Raw genomic sequence first — 16,080 nt, forward strand, 5'->3', positions numbered from 1 at the left:
AGCATTAAATTATTTGCTAATAACAAACACAAATTAATATATTTCAAGAGTAATTTCACTATTCTTTGGTATCAGGTGAATTGGAAGGAATAGTAAGAGAAGAAGGCAGAAGAAGAGGAGAGGAAGAGTGAGCAGTGAGCAGTGAGATCAATCCTACTCTTTTTGAGACTACAATTTTGACACTATTTGGTCTGTGTTTTGATTGTGATTATCACATTGTACATTGTATTGCATATGTATTATTGTTTCCTTCAACATTAATTTAATCAACCATCCAGTTTATTGATTATTTACCTCAATTTATTATTATAATTAATGATAAAAATTAAACAGCTGTGTGTTCATTTGTATTATCAGTCACTCAAAGAAACACAACGCAATTTTTCATTATTTTCTGCTATTGTCTGCTGTTTGTCTGTCATTTTGCTTGCTAAAATGTTTGAAATCAACAATTTTTATCGTTTAAGTTTTCTTTGTTTAAGATAACAGTCTTGAATTTTAACATCCACGTTATCAACAGCTAGTGCTATAACAACTGTGACATCAAAAGGAACAATCAATTACAACAGCAACGGTCACCGAACAGATATACAGTATAGGTAACTATAGTCTTGTGTTTGTTTTCTTGGCTTATAATTTTGTTGATGAATTCAAGGATTTGATTAACATATTGTATTTATTTTTTTTCTGTTAATCTATCAAAGTGTCATCTAAGGACCAATATTCGTCCAGATGTGATCTACTTGAAGTGGGTTTTATAAAGCAGTCGAATTTGGCTCATCAACTTCATTGAGATACAGACATCATTGAAACTCATTCCCTACCACTGGATTATTATAATTGTTGTGTAAAGGACTCCAGGAATCAGCTTGGTGTCTAATTTTTTCAATGCGGTCTATCAGACCGATCTGTTTTTATATGTTTACCTCTCTTTGGAAGAGGAAACCATTACTTTTGGCAATTGTAATGGTTACCTCGTTCACAATAATTGCATTACAGTACAATAGTGTAACCGAATCAAGGGATAAAAGAAAAGACTATCATTCTAGTGACCATTCGCTCAGAAATGGAAGGAACGTCGACCTTAAAGATGGTGCATCATTACCGAGGAGAAATCTTTCTGCTCTAGGTCTTGATAGAAGCAATAGCAATCATAAACTTAACGATGATAGTCAATATAATGATAAAAATTCTGGTCGGTTGTCATATGACTCTGCGGATAAGAAGCAATACATCTCACCAGCACCATATGAACCTTTGTTTGGTAAAAAATTTGCCAATTTTTTCAATTCAAATGAAAAAAGAAAAAATAATCAAGAATCGCCCAAAGAAAAAAATCCGTACTATGTTCCTCCTTTCAGACTTGTCCATTTTGACCTGAAAGGAGCCCCACCAAAGATTAGTTATCTCAAGTCAATACTCCCGATAATCAAAGAAGCAGGAGCTAATGGGATTCTCATTGAATATGAAGACATGTTTCCCTATGAGAATTATTTGAGTGATATACCAGCAGCCAATGCTTATACCAAATCAGAAATAGCTTTGCTACTCAGCTCAGCAGAAGAGCATGGCCTAGAAGTGATACCATTGGTCCCAGCTTTTGGTCACATGGAATTTGTTCTCAAATTAAGTAAATTCCGTCATCTCAGAGAGTACGATCCTTATCCAATGGCTTTGTGTCCTTCACAAAATGAATCTTTCGTTCTTATCCAGCACATGATAGACCAAATAATGTCTGCTCACCCGAATGCAAAGTGGCTCCATATTGGTTGTGATGAAGTATTTCAGATTGGTTATTGCGAAAGGTGTCGAAACACCGAACGAGATACATTATTCCTTGATCATGTAATTAAAGTTGCCAAATACGTGAAAGAAAAACATCGAGTGATCCCAATTGTTTGGGATGATATGCTGAGAAACATTTTGCCCGAACGCTTGAAAGAGAGTAAAATTGGTTCACTTGTTGAACCCATGATATGGACATATGTCAAAGATATTTATCGTTTTATCCCGTACCCAACATTTTCCTATTTTGCTGATATCTTTGAAAATGTATGGGCTGCAAGTGCCTTCAAGGGTGCCTTTGGTGAGACCCTAACTGTACCCAATGTTAAAATGCACCTGGAAAATAATCAAGGTTGGTTGGAAGTTATGGCTGAGCAACAGGGCCATTTTAAATCCATAAGAGGAATTGCAGTCACTGGTTGGCAGAGATACGATCATTTAGGCACTCTGTGTGAACTTTTACCCTCCGGTTTACCCTCACTCATTGTTGATCTCATCACTCTTCGCGATGGTCATTACGATTCATCCAAAGTTTTCAAAGAATTCGATAAAATAATGCATTGTTCATCTTCATCTTCCATTGGACAGTATGGCTACCGTGAAGATAGCAATATTGGTGGTAATTCTAATGGTGCTGTTGATTTTGAATCTGATCCCTATCTTTATAACAAAGCTTCAAGCTGTATGTTTCCAGGATCATCCATTTTTCGCATGACCCAATCTGTCGCTGAGGCTGTCAAACGCGTTAATGATTATATTTACGATGTAACCATACACAAAGCTTGGTTGACAGATTATAATATTCGTCATAATGTTTCCAATCCTTATCGAGTAGACGAAGGATTGGAACAACACAGTAATGTTCATTATCTATTGACTTCAGCTTTGAGAGCAGCATCATCATCTTTGAGAGAAGCGTTTGATGAATATACTGTAAATGAATGGATTGAACAAAACATTTATCCATATCTACTCAAGATGGAAAAACTGTTAAAAGATGGAGAAAGCCTTAAGAAAAACAAAGTTTGGCCAAGAAGACCTTATCCACCTTTAGCAGATATGAAAAGATTTGGATTGTAAATTATTTTTTACTGATTACAGAAGCAAAATTATCCATAATACTAAACCAGTTGAATTAAAACTGAAAAGAGCCACATGAGTCTAAATTTTCGCTCTTTTCCATCTGGTTTGGTTATAAACCATACCTAAGTTTAAGTAGCTGCTATCGAACGACATACTAAGAATTACGAAAATTCGCTATTCAAATTGTTTATTGAATTGAGTTTCAAATTCGCAATCTTCACCATCTTCATCATTTTCAAAGTCACAAATTTTCAAAGCAAACAGGAATGACATCAATGTTTCATTCATCATTAAACGATACCTGATCTACAAACTTTCTATTCTCTGATTTCCTTTCAGTCCATTGAGTGGGAAACAGGTTCCAAGTTACATAGAGAGATACAAAAATGGTTCTAGGGAGTTGTCAAATGATCATCAATTTTGTATCAACACAGAAAAAACATTCACGCATAAAGCACGACAACCTCGACTTCTCTTTTTGTTTCTTTTGGCTGCTTTCATTTTCATAAAAGTTAGACAATGTTATTGTCCTTGGCAGAGAGAAAGAAAAAGGGTTTCCACTTACTCTTCTTTTAAACACCTTTTCTGTTCAAGATTCACTCCAGTGTTCATCATCCTGGTGGAACTGATTTTGTCATTTATAAAGACTCTGTAGTTTAAGTAATTTAATTTCAACACTTTAAAGCGAAAAAGAACAAAAAAATGAAAGAAGGCGGAGAAGTTTCAAGAGAAGGATCGGTGAATAAGAAGCTGCTTTATTAATTACTTAACAATCAAAATCTTCTTTATGTGATACGGATAAATTCTATTGGTAACTACAAGACCATAAGCTAGGAACAAAAACAAAAGGCATCCTCGGATTTCCACTCTTCTGGTTCCTTTTATGCCGCTTAATGTAATTCATTTGAACTTGATTTACTTTTCTTTGATGTTCTATTGCAGTCAATTGTACCAAAACAAAACATCAAGTCATCAACAGAAATCAATGCAATCATAAGTCACTTTGAAATCTGTCTATTTGCTTTATATCAAATCAACATCATCAAATGTGTTTTCTCTTATCCCAACTTTCATTTAATGTACAAAGTCTTTATCAATTTATTTCTTTTTTTTCAAATTATTTGATCTAAAACAGAGTTCTCATTGTTACGTCGATTTTTTGCTACCATCGATAGCTTAACTTACCCCAAATAGCATTTTGATTGTTTATAAATACATGCATTATTATTTGACTTGAGGTGATACACACCATGAATTTTTCATATTTGCTCTTCATTTGACCCCTTTATCTCCCTTTATCGTTAACACTTGTAAAGTTAAATATATTAAATCAAATTAAATAATATATGTATAGTAATCATTGGCTTGATATGTTTTTGTCTCCTTTATTCATTCCTAAATTTTATTACTATAAAACCCCTTACATAAAGTAAAGACTAAAGTAATACAATGTAACTGTGTAAGTCTTTAGATATAGAAACTCTCTTTCTTTTCTCAAATTTCTTTTAAATTCTAGACAAAATGTATGTTTTCAATTTATTTTAATTAATTTTTACTGATTCTATTTAATTTTAACGTGCCATGGATTTCCGAGTTTATTTGGATGGTATTCAACGTATAGTTTCCGGTGTCACCCTTGAAACCACATGTAAAGATATTGTTTTATGTTTGGCTCAAGCAACTCAGCAATTTGGAAAATTTATTTTGGTTGAGAGATGGCGAAACAATGAAAGACTTCTGAATCCTAATGATTATCCAATTAAATTGCTAAGTCAGTGGGGAGAATATGCCTCGGATGTTATGTTCATTATGAAAAGATGCGATCAACCATTGGCTGATTCATCTGCTAAGTTACAAAGCTCTGCTAATCATAATTTACAGTTACAACATCAATTAAGACAACAACAACCACGGCAGTACCAACCAAATGATCCTAATTTGCTTGCGAGTAAAGTTAATCAAGGCAATCGTGTAGAAAGTAATCATTTAAAGCCAACAAATTTAATCAGTGAAAATCAAGATCATTATGGTACATGTATACCTCGAAAACATGTTTATTATCAAGAAGAAAAGTTAATCAACATGCCCAGTAAATCTTCTAGTCAATCAATCCCACTAAATCAGAGTGGTATTTCACAAGAATCCCCGGTAGACATTGAATCGGATTATGGTACTAATCAAGCTCTCATGAAAAGACCAAAGCATCCACCTCCTTACTATGAAGCCATTACTAAAAGTGCGTTATTAAGATCTTCACCTTCAGGTACAGTTTTTTTAGAGTTTTAAAAGAAGCTTAGAATCACTATAATCACTATCGTTTACTTTATTATAACTAGATCCTGTTGAAGCTAGTCCAGAAGCCTCTGGTGTGCACTGGTTACAAGGAGAAGCTGGAAACTCGTCAATATGCTCCAAAGGAATTAATCGATCAAACTGCGAAGATCAAGAAGAAAGCCAAAGCATGGTTAAAAGTAGTCGAAATTCTGAGGAAGCTAGAAACAAACAACCATATCGTCATGATGAAATTAAAATAAACGATGTCAAATTATCCAGTTTACAGAAAGAAACGTTAAATGCCAGTAATCGCCAAATCCTCGAGACCAATTCCTCAAACAACTATTGGGCCTCTAAATTTCGATCTCTCAATCCCCGACAAAGACAAGATGTTCTAAATGACTCTCGAAGACTCGATAGACTGTCTGAGATTCAACGAGAATCAATGATCAATGTCGAATCAGATGAACTCAATGATACCAACGAGCTTACTAGATTTGACATGGAACCTAAAGCTATTGAAGTTGACGAAAATAAATTGAGAACTCAGTTGTCCGAAATAGAGAATCAAATTTCTGACTGTCGACAAAGTATTGAACAATTGATGGACCAAATAAATCGTAAGTTTCTTTTCACTTTATAAAAGTATTTTTTATGAATATTGTCTTAATTATATCACTTGCTCTTCTCACAGAGTTGAACCTTCAAAAAGAAGAGGAGGAATTGTTAAAGCGAAGAGAGGAAACAAAAATAAAAACACAACTAATAGAAATGACCAAAGAAAAATCAATTGAATTTGAACGTCAGGTATTTTCTTTCACCATATAAATTATTTTAATATTTTGACCAAAAACTTTTGTCTATTCTCTAGTCCGAACAGTTAAGGATGGTGGATGAGGAACTAAAAGAATCTGATGAAATGCTTAAAGAGCGAATTAAAAAGATCGAAAAAATTTTACAAGATTTGAAGGAAGCAAATTTACAAGGTCTAAGTTTATTGCCTAGAGACGAGCTTTTTTCTAAAAATCTCCCACAAATGAAGACTTCCCAAAGCCATGTTATCATCAATCCTGATGCCAGGTATTTTGTTTTATACATAACTCTCAAAATTAAGGATTAAATCGTCATTTTTTCATCTTTTACAGAAATTCATTCCAAACTAAACAACAAAGACCCGGTAGCACAAGGAAAATGTTTGTCCCTCCTCGAGAGCTGAAAAATGCTGTTGCTACCAGTAAAAACCCTCACGGAGTTTGGGTTTGAGCATTTTTAACTATTATCAAGTTATCCAGTTATCTTCCAACCTTCCAAAGACAAAGAAAGTTACAATTCGCAAAGCTACTTAGTCTTCTCCGTCCAAAGTTATTTTTTGAAATCAACATTACCATAACAAGGATCATCCCTTAATTTACCTCACTAATTTTTATCCATTTCTTTTTTTAACATAGACAATCATCATAAAGTTTTCACTTATGAAAGCTTTTGTTAACTACTTATGGTACTTTTATAGTGATCACAAAATTGTAAAATTGTCCATTTAACCAGCTCATTTACAAGCTTCAAGTTAAATCTTCTAATTTCAACTTGTAGTGAATTAATTTAAGATTTATTAGAGAATCGATGTAACAATGATGAACGAGACTCAGTTTAATCTGAGAACGTTTTATCAGGCAAATCTTCCCTCTAAGATTTGATAAACTTGCTTTTCTTTTGTTATTCTAACTTCCTAACTAAAACAGTCACTAACTTAGCAAAAAGAAAAGCAAAGAAATTATGTTTATCTTTCATATATTAACCAACTATCAAAGCAATTTCACAAATTGACATTTTTATTATACAATTTGTCAATTAATTAACCTTTAACAAAACACAAAAATGCTATCACAGCTCACCAATCAAATTACCTTTGAAAATTAAAACTCCATGCAAAATGAAACGCTGAATCTATTTTCAATTTTCACTTGACTAATCTCAACAATCTTTACCATTAGTGTGGTTAATCAATTGAATAGCAAACATTCCAGCTCTATTCCTTTTCATATTAAGGATCACATTTCATTATAACACATTAAAAACATTTAAAAAATGATCGGTTGCTCTGTTAGCTTTACAATCAGAATCAATGTAATCTTTATTTCAAATAATCCAACATTTTCACTATAGCAGCTTAAAATTTTATAACCTGGTACTGATACTAAAATATCAACAAATTAGGTCAATTGAAAGTCTCGTCCTTCCAAAATTCCGGTCCGAAAATTGTAAAAATGAAGAAGCCAAAAGATCGATATCCAACAATTATATTGATCACAATCAGAACATCATAATAATCTTTAATCATCATCTCCATCTATAAACTGGAAAGATAAATGGATTCCTCCAATCCTGTTTTAAGCTAAACCGGTAAAGATTAAAATCTAACAGCGCATCTAAAAATGAAGTTTATTAACTGTAATTTGCACCTCATTCTCATTAACCGACGATAGCTCAGTTGGTAGAGCGGAGGACTGTAGATGTTCAATAGAGATCCTTAGGTCGCTGGTTCGACTCCGGCTCGTCGGAAACTTTTTTGGCCTTTCTTTTCGCAACTGTTATCATTAAGCTTTGCTTTTTACAATACATTTAATGAAATTTGAATAGTTACAGTTTAAAAATTACATTTGAATTTGTCGAGAATTCGTTATCAAGTACTCAATGAAGTCATTGAATGTTTTCTTTTAGTTAAAGTTCGACAATCGATTATTAAATACATAGGATTATTCAGCTCATAAGAATGATTTTAAACGAGAATAACTCAGCAACTAAATTTATTTCCTGGAAATGAAAATTTTCATTGGCCTGATGATGCTTGTTACAAGTCGCTTACTACTACAAAATAACAGAGTTTACTATTATTCAGCTATTATATCAACGTTAATCAGAAATGTAAATGTTTCTTGTAAATGTATCATGAATTAAAAACGCCAAAAGGCCATTTGCTTAATGATATAACATGTGAATAAAAACCAAAAACATTAAGGCCTGCAAGTAAAAATTTAATTTTAAATTGGAGCAGCAGAAATGGTGAAATACACTCATGTACAAAAGCATAAGGCATTGAATTATTGTTGATGCAAATGCTTAATGAAATAATTTATATCATTAAATGTAGACCATATTAAACTGTACAAAACACCTTGAAATTAAAAAAAATTTGTTTTTAAAAGCGCTATTAATAATAATTTAATAAAATGTAAAAAGTCTATTTGAATTATTGTACAAGAAAAATTAAGGTTAGATTCAAATTTCAACTGAGAAATTAGGTTCTCGTAGGAATTGCACCAAAATTGGGTAATTTTTCTAAGAAAATCTAAGTGAAGCTTTAGTGACATGACGGGTGCTTAAAAGTTGTCAAATGAAGAAACGACAATAACTGATTGATACAAGTTATAGTTAAGTTATACTGATTTTATCAATAGCCATTTGTATTTTATGCTATGATCACATCTTGTACATCTTTTATTAGCGCTATTCGGCTTTTAAAATGGTTTGTTTTGGTGTTTGTAGTAATATCTGCTCATGAGGCTATAAAATTTTAACAGAGTGACAATTTTGGTCATTTCTGTTGCATATCGCTCTGATAACTTAGAGTTGAAAAGCACTCGAGTTTTTACTTAAACTCAACAATTCACACAAAACGAGTCTGTGGCACTCGAGGTTTGGAGATAAAAGCAAATCTAATGAATAAATCTACTGGTTTATGCAGGTTCATTTAAGATGTTAATTTTGAAGATTGGAAATTCTGTCCTCGATGGAATTTTGCATGAACGTAGACGAAACGAAAAAGATAAACCTTTAACCGATAAAAACCAGATTATTCATTGATTATCATTTGTTTAGTCTTCAAAAGTGTTGAAAGTATCAACAATGCTGAACAATAAAGTTTGTTTGCTCTCTGAATGGCTAAAAATTATTCAATTTTTATTGAAATTTTCATGGAAACTTATTTTCTGAATCTTTAAACAATCGGTAAATTATTTCGAGTTGAAATCTCAAGTTAAATGATTTGATTGATAAACAGCATACAATTATTTCCGTTTAAACCTTTAGTTATTCACGCCTTTCCACTTTATTTATTAATAGCTCATAAAAAACAAACTATTCAAGAAGAGTTGACCAGAAATTTGTTTCAATTCAATCCTGTTTTCATACAAATTGTACAAATTAATTTTGCAATTTTGAAAATATGTATTTTACAATTTATTAAATTGTTATTATTATGATTATTATTAATACTTCTAAAAAACAGTTAGTTTTCATCTCAAGGTATTTTATATATTTTAATATGGTCTAAATTCACTGAAATAAATCATTTCATCAAGCATTTGCATTGTCAAATGATTTAAAATACTAGAGCAAACAGTTAATAGCCGGCCGCGCCTAGTTAACTCAACTTCTGCTAAATGAAAACACATTCATTGGGAAGTGAAAAGAGTTCATATGATTCTCTGTAAGTTTAATTAAGATCAAAAAGTGGTCGCAAAAGTTATTCGGCAAAAAGAGAGAGAAAAAAGAGAGAGAATGACTTCTTTCCCAAAATAACTCTTGCTTGATAAACGGTGGCTACCGAAGTCCATTGAAGGTGAGGACTAACAATTGTAAGTCTCTATCACGTATCCTCATAATTTTTGCGATCTGTTGCTTCAGTGACAATTACCGATTCTTTTATCACAAGAAGTATCTTCTAGTCCGTAGAATCGAAACTTTTGACGAAACTCGAAAACTTCTTGGAATTGTGACTGTAGAACTGGTTTAAGGACGGCTTCGAAGGGCTACCGGTTGGTTACAAAAGGTTCATGTACACGTATCTATGCTAAGAATATTTGAGACGAAAATCAAAAACTCTTCCTTTTCAAACAAAGCGAACTGATTGATCTAATGATTCCATTAAGAAAAAACATTTACATTTGTATAACTCGACTTCCCAAAGAATTAAGATTGCAATTTGATTGTAAATAATCATGGAAAAGCCAATATTTACCTAAACAATTAAACAGTAATTAAAGCTCAAGAAGAACCAGAAAAGGAATACAATTAAAAGTGAAACTGGAAACCTTTTTTTGATCTTGACAGTCTCCAGCAACCGGACAATTGGTTTAAAAGCTGAAACATTTTACAATCTAAATTATAGCTGGAAATGTAGGAAGAAATGAAAGAAAGCAAAATACTGAAAGTGAATTTCATTATTAGGTCAAGGGTTGATGAGTAAATTAAAAAGTTAAGTAAAGGCTGCAATGAAAGTCCAGTTTGATGAAGATGAGGAAGGAAGAGAAATGAGTATTTTCTTGACTTTCTCATGACGTCCAGTTGACCTTAACTCCAATGATATTTCAATCATTTCTTTGTATCATCTGTTAAAGGTTAATTGATTCATTTTCAACCAGCTATTATTAATCGAGACTCTTTACACGTTTCAACTAGGTGGGTTGATTCAATTGTGAGGGAGTTAACGTGTTTACAAATATAACAACTTTATTAACATTATTATTATTATAACTTTTTGTTAATACCAATGAAGTGAGTTAACTTGAATTTCATTTAAAGACACTTTACCTGTGAGCCTTTCCCATCAGTTAACCATTTGAATCAACGGTTCACTTTAATCGTTGATTAGACTAAACCTCAACAGAATCAATTGAACACCATTTTTAACAAAGTGTTTATTCACAACTCAACCTAACAGTTCCAAGTTGAATTCATTTCCACATTCAAACAAATCATGTCCAGTCCAAATTTATTCACAGAATCATCTTTATTTAATGTTTCATCGACCATCTTAAGTCTCTTAAATGACACAAATGTCAAGACAATGGCCATTGCCCCAGCTGGACCTCCGTTGTTGAAAAAGATTCATGACATTTTGATCACAACGCTTCTGGTTTCAGTCATGTTTGCCATGGGATGTTCAATTACCCTGGAAGAGGTGAGTTAATCGTTACTGTCCATTAATCAGATCATAAGATTTACAGCTAAAAATAAACTCAATTATGGAGGCAACAATTGATAATCTCAGCATCTATTATCAAGGGTTGCTTTGGTTTATTTTTAAACGGCCTTAACTCGAATCCCATGTTAATCATTTATAAACGATTAACCATTTAAGTTTCATTGTTGGTTTCATTTTTAGCTACAGAATTGAAGGTTAACCATAGATTATGCTGTTAAAATTAACATCATTTAATTAACTTAAAAATAGTCAAATTATTGGGTTGAAGGATTTTTAGCTTTTATTTTGTCCATTTGGGTTTTAGGTTTTTGCTATTAATCTTGTTCATTTCAATTATTGGCAATTTGTTTTGCTTCTAGTTTTGCTTTACAGTTTTACTGTTAATTGTGATTAACGACAATAGACTACAATTGAAAGGATTATTTTGATTCCGTGTTTTGTTGCTGATTTATAATGAGATTGAGGTTGAACATCATCAACAGACAAATTATCATTTTTCATTCAATTTTAAGCAATCAACGTCCGAATGAAACAATCTATGTCAAGGTTTACTTAACCTTAAACACTTTTTTTTACAATCTGAAACATTTACAATTTAAATTAGCCTCTTCTTAGGAAACAAGGAGTTAATTGCAAATAAAAAATCATCATTTCTAATTTAATATGGATAACCATTGATTGTGATTTACCATTTTACAAGATCTACTCAATTAGTATACAAGGTTAGCATTTTGGGTTAAAATTGACGAAACTTCTGGTTATGAAAGTTGACTGGTTATTATAACCAAACCAGAATTGAATCCGAGTTTGAAGTTGAAATGTGGAAGCAAAAAGATGTTTCAATGACATTAATAGCATTGACATAAACTGTTGAATCAAACAATTGACCAAATCTTTCATAAACACTGAATGAATATGATTTAAAGTAACAAATCATAATTGCAGTCAGTTTGAACACATTTAAACATTATGAATATGATACACTTATGAACAATCAAGATTATGACAAATGATAACATTGTTTGAAACTGAATACATTTTCACAAGATTTTTAAATTGAAAACCCAAAAATCCGAGAATCAACATAATTAGGTAAAGTAGATAAGTTGTCATTGACCAGATTTTGGTAAAGTTGGACTGGTTAAAGATTGACCATCATTTTAGCCATTATGAAATAACCAGTGAACGTTGATTAACCTGACCCTCACCAAGAACCAAATTAAGGATTAGGAAGTTAAATTGAAACCAGAAATGAATTTCAACAATTACAAATAACCCAAACCTTTCATGTTCTTGGCCTCTTTCAATCTTTCTTGAAGCCATCTTTTTTTTCACTATTGTACTTGGCCTTATCAACATTGAGAATGAATGAAATGAACAGTGAAACAGAATATCTCATTATTATATTAATATTACTATTATTTACAAATTGTAATTTGCTTTCTTAATTGGCTTCTACCTTTAAACAGTTAACACTTAATGTTCACCTTGATGGTGAAACGATCTCAAGTCCTTGGACTGTTACAAGTCAAGCCAGTGTATTCAGTTGCAGGTTTATTATATCATCTTATACTCTGGTTTAACCATTTGGCTAAGATTGTTCAGATAATTTATTTGATTAATGACCTTAAGCACAATAATTTTCACTAAACTTTCATTTTCCACTTTCGAGAAGCAACTAAATTTAAAATTACAGCTAAATTGCTAAATATTATGAAAGATATCACAAGGCAATTGGTCATGAAAAGGACAATTTCATATAATACAATTTAACCTGAAAATTCAACATCGACTGGTCTATGCTTTCAATAAACCAGAAACGTCTTCAGTCAGTAATACCTAAAAACGCTTCATCTACATTGCAATGTCTTAGGTGAACCCAACTGGTTAACTCAATTTATTTCAATTAGCTTTTGATTTGACTCTTTTCTGATGACAGTTCTTAGTTGATCGGGCGAACAATTTATATTTGTTAATTGTTTAGATATAAATGATTGTTTAACCAGAAAAAGGTTCACTTGTAAGGAAACTGGAATATGGTTAACCCAAAAAGCTACTGTTTAAGATTTGTATTGTTTGTAAGCGTTGGCTTACGATTGATTGATTTCAAATGTTTGACAAAAGTTGAGCTAAATTGTTAATAAAGTATTGATTTACTAATCAAAATGGAATTGATTGTAATCTGATTAAAACTGTTGCATCAGGAAGCTAAGAGTGGATCAAAAATGTTAATTTTTGGTTTGTTTTCCCGTTGCAAGCTGGTTAAACTACCGGCTAATCGGATTTCATTATATTGACCTTGTCCTGTTAAATGTTCAAACGGAATCATGGTGTTCATCATGTAACACACTAATAGTCAATAGTAATTTGATTGAGAAACAAAAACTCGTCTTCCTTCGATTTTCTGGTTCCTTTTTTTACCTTTTCAGTAAAGTTAAGGTCATAAATGTGTTTTTTTTCACATTCAATATTGAAGAAGCTGAAAATTTTAATACAATTTGTTTGATCATAATTTGATTTCATCAATTCGTGGCTTTCTGTTCTTATTAAGTAGATGTAACTTTATTAACTTGATTGATAGCCATTGATATTTGACCAACAAAAGCTTCTCAGTAAAGGTCATTTGGTTGAAGCGTTTTGTTTTTATTTTAGATGAAAAGTTAATCAAGAAAGGAGGAAAAAATCGTGATTATTAGTAAAATAATTGCTAAGCCGATTCAATTTTACCAAATTATCTACTTTTGCTTTCTTAATTGTTATGCTTTGATTAAGTTTTGCATTTTCAAATTGCTATTAGTTAGTTTCAATGAATGTTTAATATCTTCATTATGATTTCAATTAAGATGCTGGAGTGCTTGATTAAGAAGACTGTAAACAGAGCTGTAAAAATTGTCTAGTTGGTTTTTCTGGTTAAAATGAATTCTGGTTCGGTTTAATTTCAATGAGGCAATTTTAGGGAACAATATTAGTTGTCTGATCATAAGCGAAGTCTTTAAGATGAAAAAAGTCCAAAATTACCAACACTGGAGCAAAAACCAATTGATTTGAGCCAAATTCAATATTCAACATCGCCAAGTCCTTGCTATTGTAGTTAGAAAGTTTGTTGAATTTCTTGTTGCCAAAAATCATTTACACTGATTTAAATAGATTGCATTAAAATGGAATCTAATGATTAATAAAATTTTTCTCTTGTATTTTTGAAGGTTTGGAACCATTTAAAGAAGCCGGTTGGTATATTGACTGGAATGGTCAGTCAATTCTTCTTGTTACCCTTGTCTGCCTACTGTTTGGTCAATGTACTCGGAATCGAACCCTTACATGCTGCTGGTCTCCTCATCTTGGCCTCAAGTCCAGGAGGAGTCACTTCCAATTTGTTTACATACTTCTGTGATGGTGATGTCTCTTTAAGGTAATTACATTCAATTAGATTTCAATGTTCGATTGTTAATATTTCTCATGTTTCTTTTCAGTGTCACCATGACCTCTTTGTCTACAGTTGTAGCTCTTTGGATGATGCCTTTCAATATCTGGCTCTATGGACGATCCCTCGAATCTGATACAATTGTCATTCCTTACGCTAAAATGACATATTCATTGTTCTTCCTAACACTTCCAGTTCTTTTCGGAATGATTGTCTTCTGGAAATGGCCAAAGGTCGCTCCATTTTTAACCAAAGTAAGTCGCAATACACATTGGTAAAACTTCTGGTAATCCTGGGTCAAAATTGAATTCTACAATCAAATTAGTTAATACACAATTCTTATAAAAAACTGTCTGCTGTACAATAAGCTAAAATATAAAATGACATTTGTTCAATCTCATCACTAACTACAGGTCGGAAGTGTAGCTGGTTTCTTGATCATTGTTGTCTGTGAAGCTCTTGAAGTCATGATTTTCCCCGACATTTTCGATGATGTTCCAGCCAAGCTATACGTCGCTGAAGTAGCATTACCCGTTCTTGGTCTTGCATTGGGTTTTGGTTGTGCTTCAATCTTTTCACTGCCATATTCATCTCGAAGGACTGTTGCTATTGAATGTGGAATTCAAAATGTTGGAACTGCTTTGGCCATTGTTTCTCTATCTTATCCTTTCGAGGTAATCATTTAGTTTACAGAATCAGAACCATAAATCTAATTTAATGTTATTTGGACCTTTCTATTTCTTATTTAGCAATTACGAAAAGTTTGGCTTTTCCCATTCCTCTATGCATTCTCTATGCTTGGTGTTTTCACTGTCATGGCTGTTGTCTTCCAAACTTATAAACGACTTTCTGGTAAAAAGGTTTACATCAATGACGATATTCCTGGCCGGGATAAGAGTAAGTTTCAAAAATCTTAATGTTCTCTATGGTTGTTATACTCGGCAAATATCATTGTCTTATTCTGGTGTCTCTATCATTTGACCAATAACTTTTTATGCAAAAGTCATTCGAATTTTGGATTTCAAATTGAATCAAATAAATTATTATTTCTCTCTCTTTTTTACCAAACAGATATCGTTACTGTTGAAGTCATGGCCTTACCTAGAGTCTAGGCAAACAAACATCATTTTCACAATTAAATCACCACCATAATCAACGACGATTCATTACTTGAAAAACAAATCAATTCATTTTCATCATATTTTCATGAAATGCAACATCTAAATCGCTTTCAAGCCATTGTAAAAGATCACACACAAAGATAAGTAATTGACGAACAATTTGATATCCAGTTAAAAGCGAGACTTTGTTTAAAGACTTATTTTACAACTTTATTGCAATTTAAAGATGGACTAAAATTCACGTCAACAACTGTACAAGTCTTGCCCATTTTTAACAAACTCAGTGTATATAAATAACAATGTATTGTAAACATATTAATAACTTGTGTTTTGTAAGATAATTCATTCATAATTGTTCATTGTCAATTAAAATGTCACATGAAAATATGCAAGCTTCTCTTTTAAATTGTCGT

General features: G+C 32.0%; 3 protein-coding genes and 1 non-coding gene across 5 annotated transcripts; all 4 read left to right on the forward strand.

Moving 5' to 3' along the window:
* The first annotated feature begins 118 nt into the window (after positions 1-118).
* LOC107360543 (hexosaminidase D) lies at positions 119-4,225 on the forward strand. The gene is made up of 2 exons (XM_015927215.3): positions 119-599; positions 705-4,225. Exon 2 carries the CDS (start codon positions 889-891, stop codon positions 2,863-2,865), a length of 1,977 nt encoding a protein of 658 aa, XP_015782701.1. The 5' UTR covers positions 119-599; positions 705-888; the 3' UTR covers positions 2,866-4,225.
* A 109-nt stretch (positions 4,226-4,334) lies between these two features.
* Positions 4,335-7,078, forward strand: RASSF8 (ras association domain-containing protein 8). 2 transcript variants are annotated; one of them, XM_015927216.2, is made up of 5 exons: positions 4,335-5,131; positions 5,205-5,762; positions 5,837-5,949; positions 6,014-6,222; positions 6,288-7,078. In XM_015927216.2, the coding sequence occupies exons 1-5, from the start codon at positions 4,450-4,452 to the stop codon at positions 6,403-6,405; spliced, it is 1,680 nt and encodes a 559-aa protein (XP_015782702.2). In that variant the 5' UTR covers positions 4,335-4,449; the 3' UTR covers positions 6,406-7,078. The 2 variants fall into 2 exon arrangements, with proteins under 2 accessions (XP_015782702.2, XP_015782703.2); XM_015927217.2 differs by having other exon boundaries at positions 4,335-5,104.
* A 537-nt stretch (positions 7,079-7,615) lies between these two features.
* On the forward strand, positions 7,616-7,701 carry TRNAY-GUA (transfer RNA tyrosine (anticodon GUA)). The gene is given in 2 exon segments: positions 7,616-7,652; positions 7,666-7,701. It is a non-coding gene; the product is annotated as a tRNA-Tyr (tRNA).
* Positions 7,702-10,756: 3,055 nt separating this feature from the next.
* Positions 10,757-16,073, forward strand: LOC107360662 (ileal sodium/bile acid cotransporter). Its single transcript, XM_015927366.3, has 6 exons — positions 10,757-11,101; positions 14,329-14,534; positions 14,596-14,800; positions 14,960-15,220; positions 15,296-15,443; positions 15,618-16,073. The coding sequence occupies exons 1-6, from the start codon at positions 10,898-10,900 to the stop codon at positions 15,656-15,658; spliced, it is 1,065 nt and encodes a 354-aa protein (XP_015782852.1). The 5' UTR covers positions 10,757-10,897; the 3' UTR covers positions 15,659-16,073.
* The last annotated feature ends 7 nt before the right edge of the window (positions 16,074-16,080 follow it).

This window comes from Tetranychus urticae, chromosome 2, assembly GCF_039701765.1.
Source record: "Tetranychus urticae isolate SD_2017Ah chromosome 2, NJAU_TeUrti_SD_1.0, whole genome shotgun sequence".
NCBI lineage: Eukaryota > Metazoa > Arthropoda > Arachnida > Trombidiformes > Tetranychidae > Tetranychus > Tetranychus urticae.